The sequence below is a fragment of the Malurus melanocephalus genome, unplaced genomic scaffold, assembly GCF_030028575.1.
Source record: "Malurus melanocephalus ecotype Western Australia unplaced genomic scaffold, MMel_1.1 scaffold_287, whole genome shotgun sequence".
Classification (NCBI taxonomy): domain Eukaryota; kingdom Metazoa; phylum Chordata; class Aves; order Passeriformes; family Maluridae; genus Malurus; species Malurus melanocephalus.
The window spans coordinates 185,948-201,560 of record NW_026623519.1 but is presented as its reverse complement, the minus strand read 5'-3'; the positions used below and the strand labels follow the sequence as shown (position 1 = coordinate 201,560).

Here is a 15,613-nt window from a genome sequence, read left to right as displayed (position 1 = left end):
GGGACAGCCAGAGCCCTGTCTGGGACTCATGGACCGAGAGCACCCCCGGGACAGACACAGGGGCACCCTCACGGTGACACACAGACCCTTAAGCAGGACRGACGCTGTCCCAGCACTATGTCCTCGCTCCCAGGACAGGCAGACTCGGGCTCCCCAGAGAGGGGCAGTTCCCACCACCTCCCTGCGTTCTGTACCTCCTCACAGGCACCTTCGCTGCCCCATGGTGCGTTCGAGGCTCAGCATGTGCCAYACGAATGGTGGCTCCAGCAGCCGCAATTCCCTGCAGCAGTTGGCACCATCTTCATCTGCCCTTGGGAGAGCTCACCTGCAGAGCTTCCTCCAGCTCTGGGCTCTGTGGCATTGGAGGGATAWGGAGATTTTGGAGCRAGTCCAGAGGTGGCCACTGAGATGCTCCAAGGSCTGGAGCTCCTCTGCTCTGCAGCCAGRCTGGGAGAGCTGGGGTGGTTCAGCCTGGGGAAGAGAAGGTTCTGGCARGAAATTAGAGCCCCTTCCGGTGCCTAAAGGGGCTCCAGGAGAGCTGGAGAGGGACTGGGGACAAGGGAATGGCTTCCCACTGCCAGAGGGCAGCGATAGATGGGATATTGGGGAGGAATCCTTCCCTGTGAGAGTGGTGAGGCCCTGGCACAGGGTGCYCAGAGAAGCKGTGGCTGCCCCATCCCTGGCAGTGTCCAAGGTCAGGCTGGGCACTGAGGCTTGGAGCAGCCTGGGACAGTGGAAGGTGTCCCTGTCCATGGCAGGGGGGTGGAACAGGATGAGCTCTATATTCCCTTCCAGGCCAAACCATTCTAGGATTCCTCCTTTTCTATGATCTCCTCTTTAGACAGAATCCTGTATTTCCATGTCCAATGACCCGCATTGCAAGGCTCCCTCTTCACTTCTCCATCCTCTCAGCAGGAAAGAGTCCACTGAGGCCCCAGGCTGATTAGCATCAAACACATTTATTTCACTTTTATTGAATACAAGAACAGTGAGCACACACGCATACACCACCAAGCACTGAAAAGGAGTATGACCAAAGGGGGAGAGGGAGAACAAGGGAAGAGAAAAGGAGAGTTAGTGAAAGAACAACAGTTGCAGTTGGTTGGTAAGGTGCTTCTCAAATAAAAATAAATATTATTATTATTATTATTATTATTATTGTTACTGTTACTGTTATTATTACTCATGCAATCGCAGGCCAGGTTCAGAATGAATTTGTGGGATTGAGTAAAAACAGGCACTCGTGTCTCCCACCCCTTTTCACAGAAAGGCCCCTGGAAGAAAACAAGCAGTGATCAGCTATCCAAAACGGARCGTGGTGATGGGCAGGCTGGGGTTGAGCAGCAGAAAGCCACACCTTGCCAGGAGAACAAGCAGTGAGCTTTTTTCTTTCCTTTTTTTTTCCCTCTTTAAAAAAAATAGTTTTCAACATTGCCACCCATGCACACGCTGTGGGAGCCAGGGCTGCTCACTGCAAACTGAACTCATGGCAGTCCAAGCACACTGGGAGCCTGACTCTGCCTGGCTGCTCRTTCCCACGGAAACCTTCGCTTCCCAGTGCACAACTTCAAAAGTGAGTCTGGAGGGTCACAGTGGCCTTGGGTGGGCTGTGGGGGTGCTCAGGCCAGGTGGGCTCCGCCAAGTCCAAAATGTGCCATGTACTGGAGAATGCCAGCACGGTGGGCAGACCCCAGCTCTCCACCACCCCTGGYAGTGCCACTGCTGGGCACAGCTGGCTTGGGTGCATTGGGGAAACAAAAGAGAGAAAAGGAGCSTCTTTGCAACTGCCTTAACTGCTTTTAGGTTGGGGCTGTGCTCTCTGAAAGCGCTTGGTGGGACACTGGGGAGCAGCACTGGCACTGGCACTGGCAGCAGCCCCTGTGCTCTTGCCTTCCACACCTGCAGAAGAAACCTGTGTGCCAAGAGCACAGACTCCTCAGGGACACACTGATATGCTACTGGTGAGTAGCTGCCAGGGAGTAGCTCCCTTCTGGSACAGCAAAGGTGGCAGCAGGGTCTGCCCATGGCACAGGCGCTTTGCTTGGGCATCCTGCGAGCCCCGGCAGCACCTGCAGGACACACCAATTCCTGGGCACAGTGTGTGTGAGGGGTGGGAGACTAAAGGCAAAATGGTGCAGAGTCACGGGCCCTTCTGTTTCTGCAGGAGCTAGAGACAATCCCAAGAAGGAAACCCATTTCTTTCCTTTCCTTTGTGCTTTTGGTTCCAAGCCTACCCGACCTGCCTGGTTCACAGTGTACGGGGCCCTGGGCTTGGCCCACGATCCCCTTCCAAAGGCAGCCCTGGAGAGAGTCTGTGGTTGAAGGTCGAGCTGGGAGCARCTCCTCTGGCACCTCCTGGGCGCTCCCACCCAGCCTGGGATGCTGGGGACATTTGGCAGGGATGGACACAGCATGGTCCCTCCACTTCCCATCCCTCAGCAGGTCAGGGGAGCACTGCCATGGCCCTGCCAGCGCTGTCCCCAGCCCTCTGCCATCACACCTGGGCAGGGGGAGGCAGGGCACAAACAGCCCCTCTTCCTTCGACCCTACTACAAAGCTCAAGGAATTCCATTACTGGGATCCAGAAATAAAGCAAACCCACCCCACCCACCATGGGCTGGAGGGGAGTGCTGAGCCCTGCGGCTCCCCTGGCTCCCACCTGATCCCGCGGCTCTGGGSGGCTGGGAACCCATCCTGCCTACGGCTGCCGGAGCTAGAGCCTTCCCTGCCCCTCCAGGTGACTGCTGCCCCTCYAAATCTCACCACCACCACACACTGCAGATCAGCCAGCAGGACATTCCTGTCCCTTGCCCTCTCCCCTCTTCCCACAACCAGCAGCGGTCGAAACCTTCCCCATTCCCTTCTTGCAGGATTCAGAGTCCCACACGTGATCTAAGAGTCTCCAAATATACCAACCACAGTCAATCCAAGAGTTAATAATTTAAAAACGTCGGCATCGTCTGTACTAGCACTGTTGGATTATTTCAGCATTGTTCCCTCCCTCCCCCTCTGTTATATAGAATAATATACAGAACTGAAATGCACATCCATATGAAACCCCACAGGCTGCTCGTTAGAGATGAGAAACCATGTACATATCATTTGCTTTGTTTGAAATGAAACCCATTCCTAAATACCTTCAGAGAACAAGAGGTCAGACAAGTGCACAGAGAAGATAAGGAAGGGAGGGGGAAGAGTTAACAGAACCCCAAAAAAAAAGCAAAAAACCAGCATGGAATGAGGAGAAGGGCGAAATGACACTTGTGAATTGGAAAATAACTGTAAAGTCATAACTTGAATGTTTTTCTCTCTTCTTTCCAGAGGTGGGGAATGGTTTTATTTCTGCTTGTGKTTTTTTATTTCAATTTGCTTACTTGCTTTGTTGCAAAGCAGTTTTCCTTTCCATTCAATGTGCAACAAATGAACTCATGATTGTATGTCCTTTCATGTAACATGCAAGATGGTGGCTTATTGTGTTGTTACTGAGATTATTGTTATTATTATGACTTTAAATCTGATTTGATCACCAATCCAGGAAAATCTTCCGTTTATCTGCAGAGGGTTGGCTTTGTTTGTTGGTGGTGCTGTTTGCTATTCATTTCCAGCATATAGCAGCAGTGCAAGGATGCATTTTGTTTCCTGTTTATATATATATATATATATATATATATATATGTATGTATATATATATATAATATATTTGCTATTCCTTTTTTAAAAATTTTTTGTCTCTCGCCATGAACATTGCAGCCAGGATGTCTGTGTCTTGCTGACAAATTCAGCATGAAGGCTCCTTCTCCCCTGTTCTCCGGGTTGGAATACAGATGTTGACTTCCAGGAACATGTTGGTCAAGATTCCTGTGCAAGGCAGATGGAAAGGGATGAGTCATGGAGTGCCAGGCCACGGAGGCTCCTCTTTGGACCAAGGCACTGGACAGGGACTTTGCAAACAATTGGGGTCACAGTTTGCACTTCATTAGCAGGAGCTCCGGTAATTAGCAGGAATTCAGGCACTGGACTGATGTYGGTGTGTGGGGGAGATAAGGGGGCGTTGCTGCTCCCCCACTTCAAGCCATTCACCTAAAACTGGGAGGATCCTATGGGATGCAGGAATGTCTGGGCTTGTCTGTGCTTTTGACAGGACSAGACAGCTCCACGAGCCTCTCCTGAACTTCCCAGCTGCATTGCTGGTTGTTTTTCTAGGCTTAAAAGCTGCCAATCAGAACCTTCATACGATAAAGAACCAGAAAATCCCATTTCCAAGGAGCCTCTCCAAAAGCACTTGCAGCCAGAGACCCCCAAAATGTCCCCTTTCCTCTCCAGCCCTGTCCCCACTGCTCCCACACAAGGATTTGGTAGCTGTGCCAACCTGCAGGTGCTGCAGCTCCTGGCTGATAGGGKGAATGGGGTCAGGTATGGGCTTTAGGGTGTGGCAGGACTCCCCAAGCCCTGGAGAAGTGTCTGGGACTGTGACAGCTTTGGGGTGCCTGTGGAGACGTGCAAACCTTGTGTGCTGCTGCYTACACCAGTGTGTGTGCAAAAACACAGCCTGGGGATCTGAGTGGGACTGAAGAGACTGCAGGATTTTTGTAAAGAAATGATCATTTTTGCCAACATTGGTCTGATACTTTGGCTTTGTAGAACCTGTAGCCAAGTTCCTCAGCCCAGTCGCAAAACTGCTGTCCCCTCTTTCCCACCCCAGCCCAGGGGGACGAGCAGGTCCTTTCCCTTGTACACACAAATGCCTGAGCCCTGTGCTGAGCAGGACAGCAGCCTGACACCCACAATATGGCTTTTGGTGGCATGGTAGTGGCCTCTTACCCACAGCCAGATGGCCATGCCCAGGGTCACCATGCCACCAACCGGAGACAATGACCTGCTACACACCCCCTTGCCCAGTAGGGTTAATCACACCTGRCAGCTTTTCCACCCACCTGAGGTTTCTTGTCCCTTTCCTCTGGAGAGGGCTCTGTTTCTCTGTACACCACAGCTTTGGTTACCAGCATGTCAGGGTGCTGGAGTTTTGCCTCTTTGATTGCTAAAGCCAGTGCCTGCAAAGCAGAAGGGTGAGAGAGAGCATTTATCCTTCCTCTCCTGCAGTCAGGTGCCCTATCTGCAGTCAGAAAGCAGCTGGAGCCAATGGAATTCCAGGGAGCAGAGTGSGGAGGGTGGGGATGCAAGGGTTCAGAGCTGAACCCACAGCAGCCTGGCAGAAAAGGCTGGAGCCCAGCATGGGAATCCAGCAGGGGAATTCGTCCACTGTTGGGAGCCCCCACATGCTGCCTTTCTCTGCTGTTCTTCTGTAGGGTTGTGCTACTGAAACCTGGGCAAAGGAAAACACTAGGAAAATSTACAGGAATTATCAGATTCATTATTAAAATTCTATAATTTTGTTTCAGAGCCTTTTATTTACTTTATCTCTTTATTTTCTTTTTCTTAGGCAACAAAACCCTAAGGGTGAGGCCGTAGGAAAATGATCCTGTGGCCCTAAAGACTTGKGTCTGTCTTTGTTATTTCATCATAAAGTGTGTCACTTTTTGTGACATCGAGGCAGAGGCAAAACACCATCATCTGGAGAGAGTCTTCCCGTAGTGAGGAAGAGAAGTGTGCTGGAAGACAGAGATGACCTGGGCCACTTTGGAGTATTTCAACAGAGAAAGCACCTGGAAATGTGTTTTTTTACGGTAAAAAAGTGATGCCATCCTTGTGCTCTGCACTGGCATGTGACCTTTTCCACAGCCTCATGGTGGCACATGGCCCTGGGGTCACTTCACCCATGGGGACCCCACTCTGCTGGACAAGTCTGGGGCCTCGGGGGTCAGTTTTTGGACAAAAGGGATAAACACATTCAGCCAGAAGCAGGAACATGCAGTGCTGCATCTGGGGACAGCCAAAACTGGGCAAAGCTGGGGCATCCTGCTCCTACCTGGTCCTGGTCTACGTCTTCATCTCCCGTGATAATGATGCGCTTCTCTATCCGGGTCTCGGAGAAACCCCCTTTCACAGTCTGCACAAGAGAAGGAGAGCTCTCAGCCTCTGCCCCAGCTGCAGGTAGGGGGAATTCTGCCATGGGAGCAGGGACAGCACCAGCCTCCCCTCAGGAGATGGGGGCAGAACTACCAGTGTCCCTGCCTCAGKGAGAGCTGTGAGCCACAGCTGCCCACTGGGGGGGGCAGGAGAAGGGCAGGGGGCAGGTCCCAAGCACCCTCCTGATACTCAGCTCCCACTCTGAGTTGCTGCTGTCTTTTACAAAATCACAGAATCACTGAGGCTGGMAAAACCCCCTGAGATCACCATGCMTAACYGTTCCCCCAGCACTGCCAAGGCCACCMCTGACCCTGTCCTCAGGTGCCGCTGCCACACATCTTTGAAACCCCTCTAGGGATGGTGACTCCACCACTGCCCTGGGCAGCCTGTGYCTGTTCCTGACCACCCTTTCCATGAAGGAATTTTCCCTGATATCCCATCTAAACGTCCCCTGGTGCAATTTGGGGCCTTTTCCTCTTGTCCTGTCCCTTGTTCCCAGGAGCACAGCATGTACTTAATCTGGGCATGAAACRGCCCTGGGTGAGACCCTCTGCTGCATTTCCCACCCCTGGCTGGATTTACAGCCCCAGCAGTGCTTGCCTGCTCTGGTCACACCAGGCTGGATGGCCTAGGCAGCAYACACGGCACCTAGCACTCTGTGGGATGGCCATTCCCATGGCACAGTACACACCTCTTGGCTGGTTGGAAGCGGAGGGACCTTTTCTGCTGCACCAGCCACAAATAAATCCTGCCCCCCTGTCTAATTCCAGTGGCCCTCAGGAAGCCCTGGAGCTGCTCTCACCTTGGTAACGTGGGTGGTGGTGGACGTGGAGAGTGTTTCTGCAGTGGCGCTGAATATGCTGGTGAGCATGTCCTTCCCAGCGGAGCCACCGGAGATCTGYGGGACACAGAGCAGCCAGGTCAGGGGGTATCACAAAAAGCCAGGACCTTCCCACCRGGATGCATTCACTCAGTCAAGCATGGGAAAGGAGAAGGTGGCAAGGGAGGAAGATGCTGTGCTGTGCTTCCAACTCCACCAGGGTTTGGGGGAACAGGGGGAGGTTTCCACAGGTACCCCAGCCTAAGGGCTGCTGGAAAGGGCTCCTGCAGTGAGGACAGGGTCTCATGGCAGCTTTTGGCTCTTCCCCAGCCACCCTCAGGGCCACCCCAGCAGCACTCTCAAGGTTGCCTCTGTCTCTGTTCATCCCACTATGCCAAGGGCTGGGAAGGCTGGGAATGAAGGCTGGGAAGCAAAGCTGCACTGGTACGCCAGCCCCAGCGCTGGCTCCATTCTCCCTGAAGCACCAAGGGAAGAGCCTGGGGCAGCACTTGGTGTTTGACCAGGCTGGACTCCATCAAAACAAGGAGATGGAGTAGGAAATCCCTTTCCAGAGGAAGGGCTGTGCTGGATAGGATGGTTGGTGGCCATCACCTCCACGGGGGGTCAGGAGACTTTGTGGGTGGCCTTGGGTAACCACTCAGGACACCCAGCACTAAAGGCATCTCAGCCAACTCCATCAAGGACTGGGGTATTTTTTGGGAATTATTTTCCTTGGGCAAAGGTATGGTATGGATCTGGCAGAGGAAAAGCCCACAGGCTGGGGTTTCCTGACATCTTGCTTGCCTGAGCATCCCTCTGCCCTTCCCAGTGCCAACACATCAGCCCAGAGTGCCAGTGCTGGGAGCAGMGGGGGACCTGTGGGATCAATCCCACCCACTCCCAGACCCACAGGGCTGCCTTCCCCAAGCTGGTGCCATGTCCCCCTCACCGGTGACAGGGAGCGAAGGTCTGTGGTGGGAGCAGCCCCTTTGCCAGCCTTGGTGCCATGATCCTGAAAGAAGAGCAGAGGGCACATTGGCTCAGAGGCACAGGGGCTAATGTGGCAGGTGACACCCTCTGCAGACACCCTAGTGGGGCAGGGTCCCCCAGCACAGCTGGCCCTGGTCACTCCCACAGAGCAGAGGGACTGCAGGGGACAGCGGTTCCCCCACCCCTTGAGGGCCAGCCCTGCTTACTGAGGTCGCCAGCGCCGCCTCTGCGATGCCAGCCTGGGCAGTGGTGCTAATGTCCCTGCTGCCTGGGGTGCCTCCGTCCACCTGCCAAGGCAAAGAAAACCAGGTGAGCCTGAAGGTGCCACCAGGGAGTGGGTGACACTTTCAGGGACAGTATGGCCATAGCCTTGCAGCCACAGAAAGCCAGGGAGGGCCATGAGGCCACTGGCAGCTGGTGGCTGTCACCCACTGGAGATGTTCCCATGTGCCAGCACTGTCCAGTGGCAGGGCAGGTGAGGCCAGGGACACTCACAGAATATCTCTGGCTGGTCTTTTGTCTGTGTTTTGGGGTGAGCCAAGGGTGAGCAGAGGTCCCCAAGCACCCCACTAAGCCCCCACCCTGGGATAGGCTTTGGTGGGCTGGGGCTTTGGGGAGACCCAGGGCTCAGCACCTTTGGGGCTTTGGGGAGCAGGGCCATGGGAACAGTGCCAACCACATCACCTGAGCCGTGTCTGTGGTGCTGACCCGATGGGGAGTGGAGCCTTCTGCTTCGGGCTTCTTCACGGGCACAGCATCAGCTTTAGGGGCTGAAGGCTGCAGTAGAAACAGCAGAGTAAGCAGAGCCTGGCCCTGGAACACAAGTGCTCTGCCCCAAATGCTCTGCCCGTGGCAGGGCACTGGAAAGAGATGAGATATAAGGTCCCTTCCAACCCAGCTGCTCTCATTCTGTGCTCCCTGGGCACCAAGGCCCCTGGCAGAGCATCCCTGCCCTGCTCCTCTGCAGGTGCCACACATGGGATGCCACACATGGGCTGTCACACTCAGGATGCCCTGTGAATGTCACACTGAGCCCTACCTGGGCAAACAGCAGGGCTGGGCTGCTGTCCTGGGCACACAAGCACTACCCACAGTACCCTGTGACCCACACACCCCAAATCCAACCTGCTACCCTGTCCCTGGGATTTTTTTGATAGATTGACAGACACAAACTGCTCTTCAAAAGGTAGGTGAGACCCACCAGAACAGTTTCACCCACGAGCCACAGCTCTTTTGTGACCTGATGGCTCTGGATATTCCCGGCGTGTCCGAGACTTGGGAGCTGCCAAGGGCTCCTGCAYGGGGGATACTTCCCCAGTGCTCAGCACTCCTGAGCCAACAACCCCCGCCTACAGTGGCCCYGGGGGCACACGGAGCAGATCCCTCCCGGCCATGGCACCGGACACTCCACACCAGGGTTTCCAGGCTGGCTCAGAGGCAGCTCCCTCTCATTCTGCAGCTCTTTCCTGGCTCCAGGTCTGGACTAACCTCGGCAGCTCTGGCCTCTGCTGGGGACTCACCTGCAGGGCTGGAGGCTGCCCTGGGCTGGCTGGGCAGGAGATGACCCCGGCCCAGCACAGAGACAAGGCCAGGTGGAGCTGGGGGTGGCTGTACCACGCTGTCCCCATGCGTGCACTCAGCCTCACACACATGCACATGCAATTTGGTTAGCCCTGCTGTGACCCCTCCCAGCACAAAGTGACCCTCCACGATCTCCGGGGTGGCTCCACGAGGCTGATTCCTCCCAGCCCCGGCATGACCAGTGAGGTTAGTRGGCTCTGCACTACACAAAGCCGGCACTGAATTCATGCAAGACATGAGCACAGCTCTGCTGATTAGTACACGTGCCCTCCCTGCGGCGCACATGCTGCCGTGGGGTGAGGGATGGGACAGCCCAGTGCAGGGACCCAGAGGTGACAGTGCCTTCTCCTGGTTAGCAGATGCACGAAGCATGTGACAGAGCCATGCAACACAGACACAGCGTGCACGAGGCAGGAACAGGGCTGGTGGCCAGCATGCTCCTCCAAACCAGCCGGGAGTGTGCACCCGCCGGGCAATGCTGAGCACAGGGGACACGGCGGCACGGTGGCACCAGCATGGTCCAGTGAATGGCATCCCTATGTACCTCTGGCTGAGAGACATCTGGGCTGGGCTGGAAGACCTTATCCCTGCCTTTGACGTCCTCTTCCAGTCCCGGAACTACTTTGTCAGTGTGCCGGAAGGAAACCAGGCCTTCATCTTCCGTTTCACTCTTGTCCTTGTCCAGCTCAGGCAGGCTCCGGGAGATGTCCTCAAAGGCTGTGCCGTGGAAGTCCCCGATGACAGTGAAGTCCACCTCTGCCTCCAAGCTGGAGGTTGAGCTGACAGTGATGCTGGAGCACTTGCGCTCGATGGCCAGGTGGTTGTCCTTCAGGAAGACTGAGTCCTTCTCCTGGTCRGGCTCCTCATCGCCAGTGTCGCTCTCAGGGGCCCTGTGTCGGGGTGGTTTCACCCTCTCCTCGGGGCCCTCCCTCACGCCTGCTCTCTGAAGGAGACACAATCGTGGAGAGACGGGGCCCCGTGAGCACCGTGGGGCAGCACTGGCAGGGACATGGCGGGGACACAGCAGGAGGAGGAGAAGGAGGAGGAGGAGGAGGAAGGCTGCAGCAAACATCACAGAGTAGAATCAAACACAACTCAAGCATGGAGACCGAAACCTTTCTGACAGCAGCAGCTTTGCTGGGGGAGAGAAGGCGACTCAATTGGATTGTGCCAAGAGTTTGGTGGCAATGAATCATCTCAAAAAGGCTCGGTCACACGAAAAAGAAGCTTGGCCAGCTTGRAGGCACTTCAGTGCACTGGTGGAAGCAGATGGATGCAAAACAATGGGTCTGATAAGAGACATTCAGAAAGAGCTCGGACGCAGGGCTATCGAATGTCAGTGACTCAGAAAAACAAAGGAGGAAAAGAGAGAGAAGAGCTTGAAAGGAGAGGGCCCATCAGCCAGGCATGGTGAGGGAGAAGCCAAGGAAAGTGTAATTCCACCGAGGAGGAGGGAGCCAATTGCACTGAGCATCCCATGGAGCATTGYCCTGGGGGGAGATACAGCCCACCAGCTGCCCTGGGGTGAGCCTACCCCACCGACACCACCAACACCTGCAGAGGCCTCAGGTGAGCATCAGGGTGACTTGGTCAGTGTAATTGRCAGCATGGCCAGAGCCAAGGGGTGACCTCCCTCCACCCGCTCTTCTCCAGACACGGGACATACCTCTCAACTCCGCCATCTGAGGGRACATGGTCCCTTGCAATGCTTTGCCATGAAGCCATGGGAAATCTAGACCCAGCKGTCCCTCAGGAACAACTCAGCCCAGTGATGCCAGAGGAGCCCCCACCTTGTGGCCTCAGCCCTGAGTGGTTGCAGCCAGAGCTGTTCCCCCATGGCCAGGCTGGGCCAGCGCACCCCTCCCTTGGCACTGGGAGGTTGAGAGGTATGGGAGAGGCACAGGGTGTCCAGTAGTTCTGGTGGGAGGAACAGTTTTGCAGACACATGTTGGGGGCTGTGTGTCTGACCAACATACAGAGAGCCCTGCAGGGTAGCAGAGGGGCAGCACAGCCCTGGCCATGGGCAAGCACTCGCACTGCCGGCAGAAGCACTTAGCAAAACAGCTTTGAGACCTGTGAGACCACTGGAACAGCAGCCTTTACTTTCTCTTCTTTCAGGCTGGTTTTTACTGATGGGTCACATAAATCCTTTTCTTCCCCACTTGGTTCCTGAGATTTGCTCTGGATTAGAGAAAWGGGTTAGTTGGGAGGAAATTAATGTTGCAGGAGCTGCTCTAGCACTCGCAAGAACGAGGGAAGCTGCTCCAAGCCACCGGCTTGCTGAAGGCAGGGCAGGCTGGCGCCTAAGCAAGAAAGGTATCGACCAACGTAGGAAATGCAGGAGTGAAGCTGGAAGCGTGGGCACACCCTGCGGGAGCTGCATGACCGTGACAGTCCCAGCTCCTCCAGCCACCCCACCATGGCCCTCTCCTGCTACCGCCCTGGAGCTCAGGTGCCCCTCCTGGGTTCAGCGAGTGCATTCTCCCAGGAGCCAAAGTGTTGGGGGGGCAAAACAAAAGCTGATGAACCAACTGGGCAGCGGCTGCGCATGCAGCCAGTGAAGCCTGACCACACACACAGACAGAGAGGACAGGGATGCAAAGCGCCTGCTGCCAGTCAATGGATGTGTGATCAGCCACTGGACACGGGCAGAACCACAGAACATGCGCATGAACGTCCCATCCGGACGCTGCAGTSGAGTTACCACAGCCTCAGCCAGGGTGAGCTCGCAGCCAGAGTCGGGCGAGGCCAGGTCGGCACTGTCTTCCTCATGGTCCCGGTCAACAGAGACATTTTCCTTCAGGGAGAAAGGCTGGGAGATGTCTCCTGAACCAGTCCCATGCCCAAAAGCCAAGGAGCTCACACTGGACACAGGTCCCACTGCAGGGCGTGAGGGAAGACCGGTGCTCAAAGGCATGTCCTGAGCCAGATSTGTCCTCCCTGTCACTGCCACCGATGTCTCAGCTTCAGGGACATGCTCCTGTCCCTCCTGGGCCRCCCCTTGCTCTGCTTCGCTTTGCTCAAACATCTTGATCTTGGAGGCCATGGAGGTTTCCCTGTAGCTCTTGCTGTCCTGCCAGTTTCCTGGGGCCACAGTGACATCCCTGTGTTCCTGAGACACAGCTCCTGCCAGCCCAGTCACACACACCAACTCCCCAGGCTCTGCTGGACATGTCCCATCATTTGACTGCTCTGCCCCACCTTCACTCACCAAGGCAGAGAGCTGGGATGTCTCGCTTCCTTGGCACAATCCTGCTACAGGGGACTTGAAGTGTGGGACATCAGCAGATTCTTTGGGAGSAGCCTCATCCTGTGGTGGCTGCCCCAGAGCCAGGGCACTGTTCCTGGTGGTATCTCCGACTGTMCAGCTCCTGCCCTGAAGATCTTGTCTCACACTGAACTCGTCCCAGTGTTGTGCTTTGGGATCTGCAGTGTGGAGAGGCCCTCTAGCCATGGGGCCCCCTGGGGGCAGGTCTCTCAGGATGATCTCAGTCTGGTGTTCAGGTTCTTCTGCCTTGGGGGACATCTTGGCTGTGCCAGGGCTTTTGTCATGGGACAGTTCTTCCATCCCAGAGCCTTCATCTCTAGTTGGCTTCCCTGCTCTTGAGTCCTGGAAGAGCTCTTTGATCTTGAGCTTCTCCTCCCGCAGTGGCTCTTCAGTGGCAGGGACCTTGCTCTGTGCTATGACAGGGTCCATGTCCTGGGCCACCTCCCTTGTGGCTGGGCCTCTGCCCTGGATTGACTCCGCTGCCACATCTGTGTTTTGGGGTGGTTCTCCTCTAACAGGRCTTGTCCCTTGATGTGATTTCCATAAGGCAAATCCCACATTTTGGGATTGTTCTTCAACTTCAGGATCAGGGCCMCTGGCTAGTGTCACCTCTGTGGAGAGGCTTCCACCCTTGGGGATGGCCACCCCTCTGGCAGGGGTGGTGCCCAGGGCCAGGTCTGTGCCCGGAGATGGCCCTGCAGGGACAGGGTTGGGTTTCTGGGGCAGAGGTGGAGGGGTAGGAGCACTGGGTTTGTCTCCCTGCAGCCCCACAGTGTGAGCGTGGCCCTGCTGAGACCCAGCTGATGACAGAGATGCCTTGGGCTCTATGTCTTCCATCTGAAGAACCACTCTGGCATTTTCCTCCCTGTCACTGTCTTCTCCAGCCCGTCCCAAGAGCCCCTCCAGGGCTGTGCAGCTGTCTGGGGACCCTCTGTGCTCCTCAGCCCCAGGGCCATCCTCTGCCAGGCCACATGGCTTCGAGCCTCCCCCTGGGCTCTGCAGCTTCGTCCCCTCTGCTCCCACCTCCCAGGAACACGGCAGGGCGTTATTTCCCATGGGTGCTCCCCTGGACACCCCAGCATCAGTGGTTTTCTCTGGCTGGAGGGACAGCTCTTCCCACCCTGAGAGGGGACGTCCCCCCAGGCTGGTCCCATCACAGTAGGACCACTCTGGTGYTCCAGCAGGTTTTGCAGATACTGTCCTGTGTTGGTGATTTGCGGAGGAGAGGGGTTGGAACCCTTCTGCTGTAGGTGCCATGTGCCCCGATCCCTCTCCAGATGTGTTCACTGTGGCTTCTGGTCTCTCCTCCTCCAAGCCAAGACACCCACCAGTGTCTGAGACCATGTGTGTTTTAGTGTCCTTCTCTTCTCCCTCTGGATCTCCTAAGTAGATAATCCTCTGGGTTGCAGAAGTCTCCGAGCTGTCATCACCAGCCTTCACTTTAATTTTCAGGAGCTCTGGGACCATGGGTGCCACTCTGGCCTCCTGCTTCCTGCAGACTGCAGAAGCGCGTTCCTTGGGGAGCATCTCGCCTTCTCCCTGAGGAGGYTCTCGCTCCAAAATCTTGGTCCTTAGCCTCTCTTCAGGCTGCTGGCAGGGCTTGGGCAGCTCCAGCTCCCTGGTGGCAGCGCCTTTTCCCGGCTCCTGGGGCTCCCCCTCCGTGCTCTCTGTGGGCGGATGTGCTGCCCTCGGGCCAGGCTCCCCCCTGCTTTCCTTGTCATAGAGCTCATCCTCCCACACAGACTCAAAATCCTCGGGACTAGCAATCATTTTGGCTCTCTTCCTCGTATCCAAGGCTGCAGCTGCTGGCTCTTCGTGGCCTGCCATGTTCTCGGCTTTCCCTACTGTCACCTCCACTTTCGTCAGGCTCCCACTCGCGCTCCCCTCTGAGCTCCCTGCACGTGCTTCGTCCGTCTTGGCTCTCAGGGTTTTCCTCAGAGCTACAGCTTCCAGTCTAGGGGCTTCTCTCTCTATAAATACCCAGTGCTCCGAGCCCTGCATTGCAATTGGAGCAAGAAGAGTTAAAGGCATCAGACACCCCAACCCCAAGTGCTGCTGGCAACAGCTGGTCTGCCTGGCACAAGGCTGGCTATGTCACCGTCATCATCATCATCATCATCATCATCATCATCATCATCATCATCATCATCATCATCATCATCATCATCATCATCATTAGTGACATCCTTATTATCAAGGCCGAGGCTCTACACAAAAAAGCCTGGCAGCTCATATTGGAGAGAGTGGCTGGAAATCAGGGGCTGATGCCACACTGGGGACAGAGCCAGGGCTTCTCTGGGGACTGTCCTCTGCTCTGGGTGGGGGTTCCCTGACACACCTGCAATAGCTGGGGCTTTGCTGGAGGCACAGAGTGGGAGTGAGGCTCCAGCAAACACTCTCAAGTTCATCCATGTGCCYTAAGAATGTGTCAGATTGCCAAGAGCACAAGCAGGGGAAGAACCACCTGAAGCCATCAGCAAGGCCCTTTCYCTTTCCTACCAGATGCTGCAGCTCAAGTTCCCCCAAAGGCCATCCCTCCTTCCCAGCTCACCAGGGATATTCCTCAGAACCCACATCTCAGCAGAGGTTCCCAGTCACACTGAACCAAAGGCTTCAGAAACTGCCACGTGGGAAAGGGTCCCTGTGAGGTGTGAAAGACCACAGGCTCAGCAGTGGGACCAAGCAAAGGCCATRGAGTGTCCTGCAGCACATACACAGCAGGAATGTCACTGTGCCACTGGCAGGTCACCACTGCGAGGGACACCTTGTGCTTGTCCTGCACGTCAGCTGAAGGCCCCAYGAGTGCCAAGAACAAAGCACTGCTAAAATCCAGTCACTTTTGGAACAGCAGGTAGGAAATAACCCACRGGAAGAGAGCAGCAGAACATCTGCACTATGGAGGGCAGAGCTGGGGCTCTCTGCAGGGC

At 55.7% G+C, this 15,613-nt stretch overlaps 1 protein-coding gene across 5 annotated transcripts in view; it reads right to left on the bottom strand.

Moving 5' to 3' along the window:
- Window positions 1-938: 938 nt before the first annotated feature.
- Window positions 939-15,613, bottom strand: part of EPB41L1 (erythrocyte membrane protein band 4.1 like 1) — a 33,461-nt gene continuing 18,786 nt past the window's right edge. For 2 of the 5 annotated variants that reach the window (XM_057376691.1, XM_057376692.1), the window contains 9 exons: window positions 12,630-14,681; window positions 9,963-10,361; window positions 8,522-8,614; window positions 8,044-8,124; window positions 7,797-7,859; window positions 6,830-6,925; window positions 5,927-6,007; window positions 4,935-5,051; window positions 939-3,858 (listed from right to left, as the gene is read on the bottom strand). In XM_057376691.1, coding sequence (XP_057232674.1) covers window positions 3,850-3,858; window positions 4,935-5,051; window positions 5,927-6,007; window positions 6,830-6,925; window positions 7,797-7,859; window positions 8,044-8,124; window positions 8,522-8,614; window positions 9,963-10,361; window positions 12,630-14,681 — 2,991 coding nt within the window. In that variant the 3' untranslated portion in view covers window positions 939-3,849. The remainder of the gene's footprint in view (window positions 3,859-4,934; window positions 5,052-5,926; window positions 6,008-6,829; window positions 6,926-7,796; window positions 7,860-8,043; window positions 8,125-8,521; window positions 8,615-9,962; window positions 10,362-12,629; window positions 14,682-15,613) is intronic. The other 3 variants (XM_057376693.1, XM_057376694.1, XM_057376695.1) reach the window with 2 other exon arrangements.